General features: G+C 29.7%; 4 protein-coding genes across 5 annotated transcripts; 2 read left to right on the top strand and 2 right to left on the bottom strand.

Moving 5' to 3' along the window:
* The first annotated feature begins 38 nt into the window (after window positions 1-38).
* LOC103572958 (cationic amino acid transporter 4) lies at window positions 39-8,946 on the top strand. The gene is made up of 7 exons (XM_008551791.2): window positions 39-443; window positions 4,890-5,083; window positions 5,284-5,433; window positions 5,499-5,747; window positions 6,394-6,732; window positions 6,809-7,852; window positions 7,931-8,946. Exons 3-7 carry the CDS (start codon window positions 5,292-5,294, stop codon window positions 8,140-8,142), a joined length of 1,986 nt encoding a protein of 661 aa, XP_008550013.1. The 5' UTR covers window positions 39-443; window positions 4,890-5,083; window positions 5,284-5,291; the 3' UTR covers window positions 8,143-8,946.
* On the bottom strand, window positions 1,116-4,580 carry LOC103572957 (probable ATP-dependent RNA helicase DDX28). Its single transcript, XM_008551790.3, has 7 exons — window positions 4,358-4,580; window positions 4,014-4,250; window positions 3,100-3,414; window positions 2,739-2,996; window positions 2,551-2,658; window positions 1,735-2,126; window positions 1,116-1,659 (listed from the first exon to the last, which is right to left on the bottom strand). The coding sequence occupies exons 1-7, from the start codon at window positions 4,427-4,429 to the stop codon at window positions 1,458-1,460; spliced, it is 1,584 nt and encodes a 527-aa protein (XP_008550012.1). The 5' UTR covers window positions 4,430-4,580; the 3' UTR covers window positions 1,116-1,457.
* A 1,090-nt stretch (window positions 8,947-10,036) lies between the features above and the next one.
* LOC103572960 (acetyl-coenzyme A transporter 1) lies at window positions 10,037-14,701 on the bottom strand. Its single transcript, XM_008551793.3, has 9 exons — window positions 14,265-14,701; window positions 13,967-14,193; window positions 12,547-12,836; window positions 12,315-12,469; window positions 11,592-11,785; window positions 11,335-11,519; window positions 11,134-11,251; window positions 10,844-11,059; window positions 10,037-10,496 (listed from the first exon to the last, which is right to left on the bottom strand). The coding sequence occupies exons 2-9, from the start codon at window positions 14,165-14,167 to the stop codon at window positions 10,323-10,325; spliced, it is 1,533 nt and encodes a 510-aa protein (XP_008550015.1). The 5' UTR covers window positions 14,168-14,193; window positions 14,265-14,701; the 3' UTR covers window positions 10,037-10,322.
* Window positions 14,702-14,796: 95 nt separating this feature from the next.
* LOC103572959 (WAS/WASL-interacting protein family member 3) lies at window positions 14,797-17,712 on the top strand. 2 transcript variants are annotated; one of them, XM_053737513.1, is made up of 6 exons: window positions 14,797-14,933; window positions 15,028-15,162; window positions 15,561-15,731; window positions 15,823-16,184; window positions 16,277-16,898; window positions 17,324-17,712. In XM_053737513.1, exons 3-6 carry the CDS (start codon window positions 15,578-15,580, stop codon window positions 17,446-17,448), a joined length of 1,263 nt encoding a protein of 420 aa, XP_053593488.1. In that variant the 5' UTR covers window positions 14,797-14,933; window positions 15,028-15,162; window positions 15,561-15,577; the 3' UTR covers window positions 17,449-17,712. The 2 variants fall into 2 exon arrangements, with proteins under 2 accessions (XP_053593488.1, XP_008550014.1); XM_008551792.3 differs by having other exon boundaries at window positions 14,800-14,933; window positions 16,274-16,898; window positions 17,324-17,710.
* Window positions 17,713-17,967: the final 255 nt, after the last annotated feature.

The following is a 17,967-nucleotide window of genomic DNA, read 5'->3' as shown; positions in this document are numbered from 1 at the left end:
CGGTGTTGGTGATGGCGGTGGAGATGGCGATGCCGATGCTGGCGGGGGTGAAAAGAAACGAGAGAGAGAAAGAGCTGGTGCCGTAGCAGTACTGAACTATTGCGATGGCGACGCCCGATCCCCGATGTTGCTGTTAGTAGTATAGTAGGATATAATAGTATCGCTGGTATATCATCTATGTGCTGAAGGAAGACCAGAAGATGTGGCTTTGATGGGTTCTGATGAGTATATAATAAGAAGGACTGTACTGAGGACGTGAGGACTGATGTGAGTCGTTGATGTTGATGATATGTAGTATGGAGTTGATATGAGCTCATCTCTGTCATGTATGATGGTATATAGTCTGTAATCTTTTTTTACACGGTGACGATGATGACGATAAAACTTGAGACAGAGACGTAGTAAACAAGTAAAGGGCAATACAACAGCTATTTGTATGTGTGGTAATAATGTTAAGTTTTTACGCTCTTCTATTGTAATATTTAGTCCCCCTTTTAGTTATTATTTATATTTATATCTTGTACCACATCGCTGGTTACATTATAATATATGTAGATACATAAATATAAATGTATCGTGTGGCAAATCGCGTTACTAGATTTTCTATTATTTATATTCAAAAGCATTCTGTATATTTGCTCTGAAGATTGGTCAGCAATTCCAGGCATTTCCGAACCCTGTGACTCATTCCTCTCTCTTTTTATTTGAAAATGTTACTTTTCTTTATTTTTTTCACACACCTCGACGCATAAATACCTCAACTGCGTATATGCTCCCATCACATAAATTTTCTGATGCTCTAATCGCCATTTCTAGTATATTTTTTTTCATTTCCTTTTTTAACTAGAGAATGATGCCCCTGTCCTACATGTTACGGCGATGCCCACACTAATTACACCATCAACATAATCATAATCATAATCATGATAGTGATGGTGATCATCAGGATCGTCAGAAGAAAGACGGAGGTGGATAAGTTGTTAGTTAACGCATTTTCGAATGGGTGATTCTAAAATCATGGGATTTAAAATTAAAAAACTTTCGAGATATTATCGCTGAATTTATTCGGAATTCATAAATAATAGATGGATGGAATAAATAAAAGAAGAATAGGATGAGCGTAGTGTAGGTTTATTTTAATATAAACTTTTTTTTTTATTTTTATTTTATTTTATGTATCGAGGGGAAAAAATAAAAACAAACTCAGTTGACCGGTTGATAGTGCGTATGGCATGTGTTTAAACCGGATGTAATGGTATGTAGATTCAGTGAATGAACGACTGAGCGGATGGGTGGTGGGTACACTCCCTATTTCCTTTTGCCAAAAATATTTTTCTTTGTTTCAGTGCCATTAAATCAATCAGTTATTTTCTTTCTTTTCCGGTTTTTTTTTTATTTAAAATTATCGTCATAACAAAAATTTTTATAATTTTTTTTATTTATAAATTTAATAATTATTAAGATTGCGCCATAAGCTGCTTGATTTCATTATCCATTTCTCTTTTTGCACGTTGTTCTGTAATGTCAAACATCGGTAGTGGCTGCATACGTCTAGTAATACGTTCTATTTTTTTAGTCATTTCTATTTCAAGTGGTTTGCTTATAAAATTAATAACTCTGCCATTTATTTTTCCGCCAACTCTTCCGGTTCTTCCGCATCTATAAATATTATTTTATAAATTTTAATAATAAGTAAAAATTATACAACAATAAATATATTTAATTAATAAGAACCTGTGAATATATTCAACAGTACTCAATGGAAAATCATAATTGATTATAAAATCAACCATAATCGTATCTAATCCTCTAGCACCAGCATTTGTCGTTGACAGTACACTGATTTCACCGTTTTTAAATGCTCTGTATTTGCCGTTGCGCACCTCTGTTGGTATCGAGCCATGTAAATTTGTTGCCTTTATATTCATTTGATTTAAAAATATGGAAATAAAGTCACACGTTGAGGAATCGTTACTGAATATTAATGTGGGTTCTCGTCTCAACGCACGTGGTTTTACTAATTTTAGTAACATTGGTGCTTTTTGTGATCCTCCAAGTCGCATAAATTTTTGTGGCACCAGAACTCGGTGTGTATTAGCTGTTGATATTTGAATAATAGAATCCATCTAATACACAAGTAAATAAATTTTAATAACCATTTTATTTATTTTAAATAAGTTGCCGTTCATAAAACACGTTCGCACTTATAGAGGAGGAGGTGGTGTCGCTTACTGTGACAAGGGGTCTAAGGATACTCGACGTTTGCAGATCATCAAACAATTTTGCAAATTTTTCTCTCTTTTTTTTTTGTTACGATAGCCTTTCGTTTCATATTTTTAAAAATATAAATATTTTTATGCATAGATTTCTATAATAATGGGGGAAGGGGTCTATTATTTGTGACGTAATATTGATAGGGGAATTACAGAAAATGTGACATAGGATGACGAAGAAGGGGGGGGGGTCTAAAAAAGTAAAATTTTGCGTGACGTATTTTATGAACGGCCTGTAATGAAATTAATCGATAATTTAATTAATAAATGTACGTACATTAACACATTTATTTAAATATTCTGGCATTGTTTTAGGCAATGTAGCGGAAGCCAATGTTAGTTGACTGCTTTCTGGAAAATTATTACCAACTTGCTCAAATCCAAACTACAATAATATTGTAATTAATTTTAAATAATATTAATAGTAGAATGTGTACATGAGCTAGTAATCATTGATAAACGTACTTTAATTCTTTTAAGAAAACATTTCATTTTATCCTCAAAAGTTTCATCAAAAAGTGCATGGGCTTCATCGATTACAGTATGACGTACGTAGTTTAGTTTGTAAATCTTTACTGTTGTTAGTTTACTTATGACACCAATGGTACCAATTAAAATATCAACGTCTCTAACTGATGGATTACGCATTAGCTTTTTAGTTTTGCCTCCACTTAATGTTTTTACGTTGATACCTAAATTTATTGACAATTTTTTTGCTTCGGTCTATTAAAAAAAATTTCAATATCAATATAAATTTTTAACTACATTATTTAACTAAAATTACTAATTAAATAGTTATATATGTATATAAATAAGGATAAATTACACCAATTTGATGTGCTAATTCACGACTGGGTGTAAGAATTAAAGCGAGCGGAGAATTATGTGGCCTATCTTGAACAAGCTCTTTCCATTTTAAGATTTGATTCATTACAGGAAGTAAATATGTCAATGTTTTTCCACATCCTGTTTCAGCGGTTACAAATATATTTTGTCCATTCAATATTTCAGGTATTCCCCGTTTTTGTATCAATGTTGGTTCCTCAATATTATTGAATTTAAGATTTTCAATTAAACCCTTATTAATATATAAATCATCGAATGATTTTATTCTTAATTCTGCTTCTTCTTCTTGTTCTTCCTTAAAAAAACAAATGAGATTAATAAATTATAATTATAAATATTTAAATAGTATATAAAATCCACAATTATTGACACTATAAGCAGTATATTGGACATTAAAATTAATTTATTACTTTCATTGTTAATTAATACTTTTTAATAAATATAAAACACTCAAATGCAACGATTATTGATGCCATATTAACTCTATATAAAAAAAATCTATAAATAGGTTGAAAACAGTGAAATCTTCAGAGAACTGAAACTTTTTAAATTTTTAAACAAACACAATCTGAGGAGATAATTTCTTTTAATATGGAAATTTTTTATAATAAATATGTGATAACAAATTTGTTAATTTCATAAAAGATCATCTTTTAGTACACATGTATCGTTAATTTGGTTCCATGACAATTGATCCCCGACGATTGATACTACAGACTAGATCTAATTGACAATTTGTCCCCTTTCTGGGTAAACCTCGTAACTACAGTGTTTTCATAATTAAAATTATACGATGGGACGAATTCATGAATCATTTTATCAATAAATAAATAATGAAATAAAGTATGAATAATTAAGTATTTTCTTATTGTTGATTTAAAAAAAAGTAAAAACCTCAAGCGTAGGATAAATTGTAAAGTAATCTCCTTTGGATTTAGCATTGTGCCATGACCCAGATGCTATTGGCATGTCTTCAAATTTTCGGTATGTTTTACCAGGATAAAAATTAAATAATTTCCTTTTACATTGTATTATTGGTTTAATAGTATCATTATTGTTTATTTCTTGAGTATCATCTTCTTCTACTTCCGGATACATTAGTATTGAATTTTGCCTCCATGCCGCTGACAACTTTATATTTAAAAAAAATAAATTATTATCATTTTACTTAATACTTTTAAATAATAAATAATGGCAACAATATAAATAGTAAAATAAATAAATTTTAAAATACATACTGAGTATTTTCGGAGGTTACGAATCGCAGTAACTTCAACTTTTTGACATAAATTACAAATCTGTCGAATCATTTTTTTAGCTTTTTATATTAAAATTAATTATTATTTTTACTATTATTAAATACCATTGTCAATAATTATATTGTGTTAATTGTTATAAAATATGAAAAACAAAATATAAACAATGCGGATCTACACATGTTATACATATGACTTGCATGTGCTGCCTCTTGCGGAATTTTCCGAACTAGTTTGAGCGAAAAATTTTTTGTGATTTTATTTAAAATTCAAAATTTATTTTTATCGTCATTTCGTATTTTTTCATTACATAGAAATTGTAAATATATAATTTTTAAAAATATTTTCCTACTACTTTTTATTTTTTTTTACCAATACAATTTTTTGTATTTTAAATTTTATCAAATAAAAGTATTTATGATTTTGAATAAAATAAATAATTACAAATGATAAATAATTTATGAAATAAAAAAGACAATTGTTTATTATTTTTTTTTTTTTACTATAAGCGTAGTAGATATGAATGAAAGAAAAGGATGTCACGGTGGACAATGATGAGTAAAATCGATGAGACACTTGAGCTTGCGTAGAAACTACCACCCACTTACTAATAGACTTTTTTTTTGTACTTTTTCATCTATTCCTAAAAGCTTATAGCTTGACAAGTTCATCAATAATTACTCTATCAATACACTGAGTACCTGAAAGGTGAGTTACAAAACTAAGTATAATAATTATTTACTTAAATCAAAATTCACAATTGCACTTTTTCCTTTTTGCCCCAATAAATTTTACTCATGCAGTTACTGTAGCTTTGAAAATTTTAAAATAAAATTTACCATAAAACAGCTGTTGTGAGTGAATAGACTAATTATATTTATATTTATTACCTAATTATTTATTTCCAGGCATAAAAATGCCTTCGGTTCGAAGAATGATTCTCGGACATGTCATGTCTGGGATTTGTTCTAAAATGAACCGGATAAAGCGTCTTGATGGTGATGGAATGGAGACACCGTTGAAGAGATGCTTAACAACTTTCGATATGACGTTTTTGGGTAAATAAAATTTAATTTATATTAATATTCATTTGATTATTAATTTATTATTTTAAATTGTAAAGGTGTCGGTCATATGATGGGAGCTGGTATTTATGTGTTGACTGGTCAAGTAGCTCATTCAATAGCTGGACCAGCTATAATAATAAGTTTCATGTTGGCTGGACTAGCATCCGCTTTTTCAGCATACTGTTACGCTGAGTTTGGTGCTCGTGTTCCAAAAGCTGGCAGTGCTTACGTTTATACTTACGTGACATTAGGCGAGTTCTGGGCATTTGTTATCGGCTGGAATATTATTTTAGAACATATGATAGGTAACTAATCCAATAATTAATTAGCTTAATTGGTTAACATTGGAAACCTACATCAGACTTTTTAGGACATAGTCATTATAAAAGCTTCAAATGGACCACTTTAGACTTACAAAGGCATGGATGAGACCTACAAAGACGTATATCATGAAACGAATGAGCTTAGAATTTTTTAATCGACTCTCTGTTGGTCTCAGGATGCTTCCAGATCCTATTCCACTTCTAGGTGTCATTAATCTACTGTCAAAATCGCTGGATCGGAGCAATTTTTTACTAGCCTTAGAATTTTCTAAATCGACTCCCTGTTAGTCCTAGGCTGCTTGTGGAACTCAATCTACTCTTGGGTATCATTAACCCACTGGAAAGACGACTGGATCACTTGCATTAATTATCCAGTAGTCCGCAAGTTTAATAATTTTACCTTTTTGTAGTATTCCTTGCAAGTCTTTCCTTCTGTTGTCTAGTTACGTTTGTTTCACGATTTATGTTTGTGTAGTTCTAATTTATGCCTCCATAGGTCCATTTCAAGCTTTTATAATTATATCCTAAAAAGTATATAGGTTTTTAATGCTCATTTGGGTTCAAAGTATGCCTTAGATTTCAACTCGAAAAAGTACTAAAAAATATTTTTTTTTATTGATAATAATAGGGGCTGCTTCAGTAGCAAGAGCTTGGAGTGGATATGTAGATTCATTAGCAGGAGGAGCATTAAGCAATCTTACTAGTAATCTTATGGCTGGTCATGAAATGAGTGCATCACTTGGACATATACCAGATCCACTGGCTTGTATACTTTGTCTTGTGTACGCTCTTCTTCTTGGAACTGGTGTTAAAATTTCATCAAGATTAAATTCAGTCCTTACACTCGTAAATCTCGGCGTAATCGGCTTAGTAGTTGGGCTCGGATTTCAATACGCGAGCTTGGGTAATTGGACCGATGAAAAGCATTACGGATTTATGCCATTTGGTATCGCTGGTGTCATGGCAGGTAATTTTAAATTTAAATAAATCCATAAAATACTTTGGAATATAATTGTCTATTTAATTTAATTAATTAATTTAAGGTGCTGCGAAATGTTTCTATGCATTCGTCGGTTTTGATTCAATCGCTAGCTGCGGTGAAGAAGCGCGGAACCCAAGCAAAAGTATACCAAGAGCAACAACATATTCAATGATAATAGTAGTAATCGGGTACATTCTTCTCAGCGGAATGCTGACATTAGTGGTACCATACTGGGAAATAAATCCAACGGCAGCATTATCTGAAGCATTCGCATCGAAAGGCGTTACCTGGGCAAAGTATGTCATCAGCATCGGAGCACTGTGCGGCATGACAACAACTCTCTTTGGATCATTATTTTCATTACCAAGAATAATATACGCTATGGCTAGTGATGGTTTACTCTTTTCATTCCTGGGTCGTGTCAATGAACGCACACAATTGCCAATTATTAATTTAGCCGTCAGTGGAGTTCTGTGTTCTATAATAGCTCTACTATTTGACTTAGCACACCTTGTGGAATTCATGTCCATCGGTACTTTTCTTGCTTATACTATTGTATCAGCGAGTGTTATTATTTTACGATACAGACCTAGTAATGAGATTCCGGAATTTATTCCAAGTACAAAGACACATGAAGGTGAATCATCCAGCGATACCAGTAGCACCAGTAGTCTAACTGATTCATCACCTGATGATTCTCAGCTAATTGAATGCCAAAAAGTAAATCCTGTTGGTAGATTAAAAAAACGTTATGCTAAATTATCAAGTTTTATTGGAAACTGGGAGCCTGGAACAGCTGTAATTGCAGCGTTGATACTCTACATTGCTGGATGCTGCTGTATATCAGTACTTTTACTCGGTCTTACTTCGCCATTTGATCATGAACCGTCTTGGTGGAATAGTTTACTTTACTTATTCGTTTCATTGATTATGGTCGCCTGTTTACTCGTAATTGGAGCACACGAGCAATGCCCAGCTATTGATGATAAATTCCGAGTACTTTTTGTACCAGTCGTACCTGCAATAAGTATTTATATTAATATTCTTCTTATGAGTCATTTACAAATACTGACGTGGCTGCGTTTCCTTGTATGGATGTTTATTGGTATGTCATAATCATAAGTCACAAGATTTATATAATCAATCAATGATATAGTAATTTAATTAATTAATTTTTTTACAGGAATTCTTATTTACTTCCTCTATGGAATTCATCATAGCAAAGAAGCATCAGGTCCTAATTCATATTCCGTTCTCATGACAAGATTTGAAGAAGAACAAGCTCAAGCACGCAGCAAAGTTAATTCTGGTTTAAGATTTAAAACAAATCGTTTATCTCAGTCTAAAAAAAATCCTGATAAACAACCCATTCTCAATGCCGATTCATATCGTTAAACTGACCTAGTAATATTTATTTAACCAGGTTACCCCTCTTTACATTTCAACCAAAAACATCTCAGTCAAAATGTATCAGGTGAAATATCTGTCACTAATATCTCAAGAGTAATCAATGTAAAAATAGTAGGGAATTGCGAATCGGGTTCGAATCGAATAATTTAAAACTTTTCATTAATTTGAATATTTTCGAATCAATCGTAACTTTTCTAATTATTCATCAATTTTATAATTATCCGAAAGTTTTTGAATTCCTTGTAACTTGTAAAATTACTCGATTCAAATCGAGAAAATTCTAATTAGCTTTTAAGTATTCAGTTTTTATTTAATGGACAATTTAATTGTTAAAGTAATCAAACCTGATTAACAAAAATGATTTACTCCATACTAAGTGTATATCTACATATTAGGTGATTCAAATTATTTTAAATCATTTTGAATTATTTCAAATAATTTTTCTTAATTAGGGAATCATTTTGTCACAGAGTCATGTTTGAGCTCTATTTATCTCTAATTGAAATTTGAATTATTAGAAAAACTATTACAATTTTAAGTCGTTTAAAAGAAAATTTTCAAATTATTCGTAAATATGCGAATAACTCAATAATTTACGAATAATGAGTTTGAGTTCAAACTATTCGTACACTCCCAAAAAATAGATTTTTTTGTCCAAGACGTAATTTTTGAGATAAAATGAGGGGAAGCCATTTGAAATCATTATTATTATTATTATTATTAATGTATTATCAATTATCATAATCATAAAGCACATGCTGGTACATTGTGAAGACTGGTTTATTTTTATTTAAAAAAAAAAAATTATATTGTTAAATTATCAACAGTCGCTGAACGTACAAAATTTAAATAATCCAATACAGTTTATCTACTAGAAATATCTATAAATTATGTATATCAATTACAATAATTGTCTTCATTTTATGCTATAAAAATTAAAATTATTGTCTTGTAGGCCTATTGATACTAAAAAAATTATTTATGAAACTGTTGAAGAATTGTAAATGATATATAAAATGTATAATAAAGCATTATTTTATTTCGATAGTTTACTAATTGGTAAGATTAATAGCCAGTGGTACATTTATTACTTTTTAAACAACAATAATCAATGATCTATGATTGCATTACGAAACTATCGATTGTAGATTGTGGAAGTAAAATTTAAAAATTTAATTTCGCATCATGTATCAATCCGCATTAAAGTTTATTGTAATAAGTCTGTGTTTAATTAACGAATTGTTTGTTAATATTTTAAATATTAATGGTGAAGTAACAGTGCAAGATTGGTCGATGCTTCTAAGAAAGCCATTTGATGAAGAATCTATTGAAGAACGAGCTGATCTGCAGACTACAGAAGACCCGGTCGTGGCTGTGGAAGATGCTAATAATCCATGTCCGATGTCAAACAGAGGTGAACAAGCACCGCAGCCATGGGATGTTAATTTCGCTCATGATCATATCAGACCGTTCCATGTTAATTCACAAAATAATAATAATAAGTTTATTGGACAAGGATACGGACAAATACCGTCAACTACGAATTGTCAAGATGAGTCAAGTGATGTTGTTATTAAAATTTTATTCAATCGTGATGATCCTTGTGATAAAAATAAAGATAAAATAAATACTCTGGTACAATTTGATCCAAATTCAAAATATAAAATTTCTAATAAACCTGATGTTGAAGTTAATATTTCAAATCCTCGTAAAAATAAGTGAAATAAATAACTTTAATTAAATTAAAATTAATAAGTTTTTTTTCTATTGATAACGAGATTATTACGGAAAAATAAAAATTTTTAATAATTTTATTAAATAATTTATTTTTCTTTTTAATTATAATAATTTAAAAATATTATTTTATTTAAAATTGACAGATTGTGCTAAATAAATATTGTCGACGATTATTTCCAGGAGAATAAAAATTGAAAGAAATAAATAATTATCATCTATTAATACCACATTTGTAATAATAATTCTCTTAATATTTAACTTCTTTCAATTTTTAAATTATTTAATTATAATGTACAATTTTCTGCATACTTGGTTTTAAAATAGAATGATTGTAATAATAATTAATTAATTATAAATAATAGTACACAAGTAGAGAGATATACTTGGTACAAATTAACAATCTAACAATAAATAAAATGTAACAAGTGTTAGCTTTTTTGTGGTATCACTTTCCAAGCGGACATTGGTCTTAATTGTAGGAAATCTATTTTTCTTCTACCCCATCTGAACCACAAGAACCCAACGATTACACACAAAATACTCTCGATATAATAACCATCGAGTACTGTGACACAGGTACCTTTGGAATCAATTTCACATTGCTGAAAATATAATCAATAATAATATTCAATTTATAGTTTAATATTAAGACACTATAAAAAGTCGGAAGTGATTACGGACTTTTATTTAAATCCGAATTAATTCCGTCACTCGGAGTTCCGGAGTAAAAAAAAAATTACTCCGTATACGAAGTAAATAAGGAGTTTATTTTTTCAGCGGAGTAATTTCGATCTTGGATTTTATTTAAATCCGTACTCACTCAAATTCGGAGAGCATTAAATAAATGAACGGTTAGTTGTTCCGCATTTACTCCGGATTTAATCCGTGTTCACTCCGAAAATTTTTTAGTGTAACAAGTTTGTTAATTTATTTAAATTAAATATTTTACCTCACGTTCTACGGAAGTACTACAATCATTATCAGCATTAGTACTGCATGATCTCCAAGTTAATGTATCAACAAACCAAAGTGCTGCTGTTGCTGGCCAATTACCACCTAAATTAGCTAAAGTATTTAAAAATGTCATATAAGTTCCACCAACAGCTGGATCACTTATTTTGGCAAAGAATGCCATTGACGCAACAAACATACTCGTTGCAGCAACCTGTAACACGAATAATTAAAATTATTTAATAAATTTATTAAACAAATAAGGAAAAAAAAAGTATTTTTACGTACCTGGTGTATTGCGTACAGCAAAACAATAATTATAACATAATAAAGTGGTACTTCACCATTAGTAACGAAAGACGGTGTGATCCAAACTAGAAAAGTAGCAACTAATCCAAATGCAAGTCTATTGATTTGAAAATTCATAAATGAGTAATAAAATTAACTATGTATGAGTTATTAATTATTGTAAAAATTAATTCAGCTTACCTCCATGGCATTGCTTTTAGATAAATGTCCATTGGACGTGGTCCTGAGGTATATTTAGATACTACACAAGATAAAATAATCTGCATTGGTATTAATGGCACAGCCATTAAAGTTAATTTTTCTTTTGGTACTCCAGCATCGACAAGTTTTAGTCCCGTCACTGCATCACAAGCAGAAAATCCAATCTATACAATAATATAATTTTATATGTATTTTAAATTATTTAAAATAGATCTTGATTTAGTTTTATTTTATACCTTGGCAGTAAGTAAAATTAATGCTGTAGTTTTAATTGAAGGTAGTTTCATTGTACACCAGAGTAAATGATAAGCATCTTTGATATTTGTAAAAAAATCTTCACTCTTAGTGTGTTTTTCATCAACTTCATGTTTCATTATAGCAACTAATGTCGTTGCGCCAATAAATATCCACCCCCAAAAATATAAAAATCCTTGAGAAATAAAAAAAAATTAAATTATTATTATTATTAGTAGTAAATTTCATAGAAATCCATTTATTGCATTTGTCTTTATGATGAAATTTGAAAAAAAGTTCGCCATAGTCTACCATAATTTGGTAAGTAGGTTCTAAAAATAGCATTGGTTCAAAAGTTTATATATATATATGTAATAGAATACGCCTTGTTGCGAGTATAGCGGCTACAATTATAAACAAATCTTAATGAAAGTTGGCACACTTATTTTAATAACGATTATCTCGGTTAAATTTAAAGATGAGCAAAATCGATCCACTAGTTCAGAAATAGTGGGCATTTAAATTTCAATAAAGATTTAAATTTACATTTTTCAAACTGAAAATTCATGAAATACGTCAACGAAAAAATTTATTTTTAAATTAATTTTATCATAAAACTTCAAAATAAATAAATACTTAGAAATATAATTCCATTTCGGATGCCAAATGGCCATTTTTTTAGTATGTATAATTTATTAAAACTTTTAACCATCGGGTTTTCTTACCAGGTAATGTTAAGATTCCTACATCAGAAGGTTCTGAACGTAAAAAATTATTACAAAGTGTTGGAGATTCTAAGGCAATAAATAAAACGTAGCCCAAAAAATATCCTGCCGTTTGGCCTACACTGTTACAAGTTGATGCATATCCTACGTTTTGTCTATAAATTAAAAATAAAATAATTATTTAAAAACTGTAATAATTATTTAAGAATACTCAGTAAAAATATTAAGTTACCTTTTTAACATTGTCAATGCCCAGCCATCAACAGCAATATCCTGCGTTGCTGCTAGGACATTAAGTGTAAAAAATAATACCGTAAGTAATCCTATATTTGGTGATTCAGTATCTGATCCTAACCAGTCTTGTACACATCCTGATAAATACAGCATAAAAATACCCATCGCATATTGAGTAGGTATTAACCACGTCTTACGACGTCCAAATTTACGTGAATAAATTGCATCTACTACTGGTGCCCATAGTAATTTTAATGAGAACGGCCACTGTACAAAACTAAATTCAGCCTGAAAAATAATTTAATCATAGGAATTGTACACAGGGATCGTTAAAAAAAAAATATAATTATAAGATTTTTTTTAAATAAAATAAAAATTAATTTAAAATTTTTATTTTATAAATAAAATCTTATCGCTGCCATCTGTGTGACTCAATAAGTTACCAGGCTGCATTAACATTAAAATAAATAAATGCAAGTGAAAGCTCAAAATTGACAATATAAGAAATATCCGACATGATGATTCATTTAAAACAATATAATGCTTTACTTGTTTAATCAATCATTTTCACTCGAAAAATTATATAAAAATATTTATAAATTTTACAGGTGTTAAAAAATGTTAAGTAAATAATAAAATAAAATAAAGTGCCATTAATTAAAACCCTGTTAATAATTACCATCTTTACTTAAAATCAAATATTTTTTTTTTAAATAAATAAAGGTATGAGTGTTAATGTAACTGACAAGTGTCAATTTTTAAAATTTTGCAATAAATAATTAAAATGTAAGTGGAATAAAAATTAAAAAATTTTTTAAATTTCATTATTGTAATTCATTTCTTTAAAATTTACAAATTGTCTCATGTCTGCTACATTCAGACTCATATAAAGTAGTGATTAAATTAATACATTGAATTAAAAGTGAGATGAGCGTGAATGTAACTGACAACTGGCAGTTTTAAACATTTTTGAATAAATAAATAAAATGCAAATAGAATAAAAATGAAAAAATACGTATTGAGATCAATGACAAATCAGTACGCGCATTTTTTTTAATTTCATTATTTTAATTTATTTGTATATTAGTATGAGTATAAATCTAGCAAACATGAGACAATGTATAAATTTTAAATAAATAAATCAATTATAATAATAAAATTTTAAAAAATGCACGTACTAAGTTTTCATTTATGTAAATACGCATTTTTTAATTTTCATTCTATTTAAATTTTATTTATTTATTCAAAAATTTAAAAAATAGACACTTGTCAGTTACATTCACTCATATATTTATTTAAAATTTGGAAATTGTCTCACGTATGTTATGCTCATACTCACAAAGTGAAAGATAAAGATCAACTTATGATTGCCATTAGTGTCAAGCTGTCTACACGAAAACAAAAGTAAATTTTTTTACCTGTTGTTTATAAGAAATATGTCTATTTTGAAGGATCATTGGCATGGCACTGCAAAGACCCAATGGAATGCCTTGTAATAAATATAAAAAAAGGAGCAATGCGATATTTCCTTCATCACCACGTACATCACTATCCTCAGCTACGTTTTGTTCCACCACCTGACCATTTTCCGAATCCTGTTTCTCTGTTTTGCGCTTCATCTTTTCCTCAATTTTAAATTACAAATCTAAAAATACAATAAAACCTTCAAACGAACAGTTTACCCATATTAAAAATAACAATTAAAAAATCAATTACCTTAAAAAAAATTCTACCGAAGACGAATAATCACAATTAGTATCACTTAAATTAACGATTAGAAAAAGAATAACAAAACTATCAAAGATAATGATTAAATCGTTTTATTTCTAGCTTAATCATCATCATTGTTGTCACATATGATAACCTATTGTCGTAGAAAATTTAAACGTAATAAATAACAATATTTATGAATTAACTCAGTCAGCACATAATATTTTATTTAAATTCAAAATTTATCTAACACCTCACTGACGTTTTACCAATCATCAGTTGATTGTTACACGTGTACATCAAATAATACCGATTGACAAATGTTTAATTTTAAATGTGATTCTTAAATATTTATAATATTTGTAATGATGATGATGATGATGATGATGATGACAATAAAAAAGTATATAACATCAGTCAAAGCTGAACTGCCACGTTGTTGTATTGGTACGTGGTCGAATAAGAAAGCACTGGCGCTAATGTCACATTTTTTTTCTCTTCCCTCTCTTTGTTTGCATTCTCTCTCTCCTTTTACTTCTCATCAGTCATCTACACAACAGCAACTACTACATACATGACATTCGCTATTTCTATTCGTTATTTTACAACACAAATTCAAATAAACACACATTACACTGCACTACTTACTTGCATTACACTTGATAGAGCTCGTGGGTGAGTTTTTACATCTTGATAATAATTTTAATTATTTTTTTTTACTTATCAAAACATCAGGTATTTTATTTAAATAAATATTTTAAATTTATAGTGAAATAGAACGAAAAAAATAAGTGATTAGAGTAGTATCTAAAGTATATTACAAATAATATGTCTACAAAAAAAGTAGCTGGTATATTTTGATGAGTCAAGGTCCATTGACACATTGACGAATTTACAGTACGAGGTAAAGATGCCATTGGTTTATTTTTTTAATTATTTATTATTTGTTCATTAATTTTGATTTCAATCATTTAATTGTAAGAATAATATTTAAATACTTATATTATTTAAATTGTCATATGCTATCATTATTATTAATTATGTATTTATATTTGTGACCTGGTTGTGGGTACATGTAATGTATTAATAAAAAAAAATCGTTGAATGTTTCACGCGATTGATTTGTCAAGTGGATAAGAAAATTAATCTGTTTAAAATAATAATAATGCTGGTGAAAATAAAAGGCACTCCTTGCAAATCGTGAGTCACGCGTCATTGTTTCATTGCACTTAAATATTTTATTTAAATTTTTAAAATTAAAACGCGTGGAATATTATTTATATGATAATACATTTTTTTTAGGTACATAAGTATTAATAATGTCAGCTCCGCCACCTCCACCGCCGCCGACGTTTAATATAGCCAGCGCAGCTGGTGGTGACCAAGGCAGAAGTTTATTATTACAGTCAATAAGATCTGGAAAAACTTTAAAAAAAACAGTTACAGTAGACAAGAGTGCGCCTTGTATAAGTGGTAAATTTAATTGTCATTCATTTATTTTATTATTGTAGTGTTTTGTTGTGCGATTAAATTAATTTGTAACTTTCATTTTTTTTTCTCACAGGTAAAGTGAAGAATGGCCCAACGTCTGCAGTTAATTCATCATCTGGAAACACTGCTAGCAGTAATACCATCAACAACAGCAGTAGTAACAGCAGTATCAGCAGTAATAGCAGCAGTAGCGCAGCTCCAATGGGTCTTGGTGGTCTGTTTGCCGGTGGTATGCCAAAGTTAAAGCCTACTGGGTTACGTAGTACTATTGTGGAAAGAGATTCACCATCGTCATTACCAGTTTTATCTGGATCGAACCCTCCACCAATTGTTAATAATTGTAATACTAGTAATAACAGCAACAGCACAATGAAACGTGGACCACCTCCTGTTCCACCTCCTGCTGCTCAAAAGCCTCAAATATCATTACCACAAGTAAATATCTCTTAATAATAATAATAATAATTCATTGTAATAATGTATTTCATTAATTAGTTGATTAATGAAAACTATTATTTAATTAGCAGTCATCAGCAGAGAGCTCCAGTGATTCCCCGAACAGAAGCTTTGGCAAACCAGCATTAGCGCCAAAACCACCGGGTACATCGACGCTCCACAAACCACATCCACCACCAAAAAAACCGGATTTACTTGGCGGTACGAGTGTGTCGCGAGCTCAAAGCATGCGTTTACCACGATCGCCACCTGTACTTGCTCCAACACCATCCTCATTACACCAATCGCAGGATTGTTTGAATGAAACCCAACATCGGCCGAATCGTGTGCTACGACCACCGGTAGCTCGACCTCCATCGCCACCCACATCTTCAAAGTCTGCAGCTCCATCAGTTCCGGTGACACGAGTAGCACCACCACCACCACCACCAAACAGAGTTGCTGTATCTGCACCCAGTATGCCACCCCCTCCTCCCCCGCCTCCTCACCGCTCCAACTTGACCCACCAACGATTAGCTCCTCTACCGCCAACTCCACCCACCCGCAATCTTTCGTTGTCAAATGGGCAAACAACGTCAATTAACCACAACGTAGACCTAGAAGTTAGATTCAGCGACATGTTTCATTCAATCATCAACTTCCCGTTGCCTGAACCTTTCCGTGCAGTACCAAAACTCTACAATAGTAAAAATGGTGAGATTAATAATCAATTAATGTCTGTACTAGGGTTTACACGTAAACGTCAGTCTTATTCATTTTACAGTTAATTTTTTTTCTTTTTTTTCCGATATTGTTATTTATTATTTTGCTTCAAAGCATGGATTGATATCTTGATGTTATTTATCTCTGCAATTAACACTAGATAAATTTATCTAAACTGCATTATTAATGATTATTATAATTATTTTTTTGGATGTTAACAACTTTTATTTAATAAATCTCCAATGGTTATTTTTATTAGAAGGCATGTCTTCTATATGTTCTTTACATTACTCTTTACTGGCTACCTTCAGCTTTGCAGATACAACTGTTAAGCGGCATGTGATTAGAAAAAAATAATAACTAAAGTTATTGAAATATAAGTAACTATTTAAATTTAAAAATAAAAAAAATTACAGCGGCTAAGCAACAAGCTCCAGCACCACCTCAACAATCGAACAATTCTAGCCCCAATAACTTTCAATTGAATGCATCTGCTGGTGGTAAGCAATGGCAACATAATGCAGCATCATCGGCATGTTAAAACATATATATAAATATACATATATATGTATTTATATATAATTAATATTTTATATTTGTTTGAAATTAATTAATAGTTTATAAAAGTATTAACTAATTTTTTTTTAATTGTATATATTATTTAAAAAAAAAACTTAAAATTAATTGAGTCAAATTTAAAAGTCAAGTCTTGCACAATTAAAGTTATTAAATGTAATTAATGAATTAATTAATTAATTAAGTGATAGTAAGGCATTTTTTTTATGTACTCTTAACTTGATTAACTAAAGAAAATATATAATAAATTACTTTATAGTTTTTTTTTTTTATATATGAATATATTTCAATAGATTGAATAAAATTAAAATTCTATGAAAAGGAGTAATAAATACAATAATTACTGCTGGTTTTTTTTTATTGTTATCATTATTAGATGCCGTCTATCTTTCCTTTTCATCTGAGTAAAAGTCTAATTCTCATAATAATTCAGTACATAAATTTGTACACAATTGCTATGACATAAAAATATAAAGGTGTTATT

The sequence above is a fragment of the Microplitis demolitor genome, chromosome 3 (genome assembly GCF_026212275.2).
Source record: "Microplitis demolitor isolate Queensland-Clemson2020A chromosome 3, iyMicDemo2.1a, whole genome shotgun sequence".
NCBI classification, from domain to species: domain Eukaryota; kingdom Metazoa; phylum Arthropoda; class Insecta; order Hymenoptera; family Braconidae; genus Microplitis; species Microplitis demolitor.
Note: the sequence above shows the minus strand (reverse complement) of the source record. Positions and strands in the feature narration are given on the sequence as shown.

What these genes read in the sequence shown, in the direction of transcription:
- LOC103572957 (XM_008551790.3), bottom strand. Translation starts at nt 4,429, where the DNA reads ATGATTCGACAGATTTGTAATTTATGTCAAAAAGTTGAAGTTACTGCG. An exon ending in AATTAGCACATCAAATTGGT is followed by an intron (nt 2,997 to 3,099) that starts GTAATTTATCCT and finishes TTTTTTTAATAG; the next exon opens with ACCGAAGCAAAAAAATTGTC. An exon ending in GTTTTCTTAAAAGAATTAAA is followed by an intron (nt 2,659 to 2,738) that starts GTACGTTTATCA and finishes ATATTATTGTAG; the next exon opens with TTTGGATTTGAGCAAGTTGG.
- LOC103572958 (XM_008551791.2), top strand. Translation starts at nt 5,292, where the DNA reads ATGCCTTCGGTTCGAAGAATGATTCTCGGACATGTCATGTCTGGGATT. An exon ending in TTTCGATATGACGTTTTTGG is followed by an intron (nt 5,434 to 5,498) that starts GTAAATAAAATT and finishes TAAATTGTAAAG; the next exon opens with GTGTCGGTCATATGATGGGA. An exon ending in TATTTTAGAACATATGATAG is followed by an intron (nt 5,748 to 6,393) that starts GTAACTAATCCA and finishes TGATAATAATAG; the next exon opens with GGGCTGCTTCAGTAGCAAGA.
- LOC103572960 (XM_008551793.3), bottom strand. Translation starts at nt 14,167, where the DNA reads ATGAAGCGCAAAACAGAGAAACAGGATTCGGAAAATGGTCAGGTGGTG. An exon ending in ATATTTCTTATAAACAACAG is followed by an intron (nt 12,837 to 13,966) that starts GTAAAAAAATTT and finishes ATTATTTTTCAG; the next exon opens with GCTGAATTTAGTTTTGTACA. An exon ending in TAATTTTACTTACTGCCAAG is followed by an intron (nt 11,520 to 11,591) that starts GTATAAAATAAA and finishes ATTATTGTATAG; the next exon opens with ATTGGATTTTCTGCTTGTGA.
- LOC103572959 (XM_008551792.3), top strand. Translation starts at nt 15,578, where the DNA reads ATGTCAGCTCCGCCACCTCCACCGCCGCCGACGTTTAATATAGCCAGC. An exon ending in GAGTGCGCCTTGTATAAGTG is followed by an intron (nt 15,732 to 15,822) that starts GTAAATTTAATT and finishes TTTTTCTCACAG; the next exon opens with GTAAAGTGAAGAATGGCCCA. An exon ending in CTCAAATATCATTACCACAA is followed by an intron (nt 16,185 to 16,273) that starts GTAAATATCTCT and finishes TTATTTAATTAG; the next exon opens with CAGTCATCAGCAGAGAGCTC.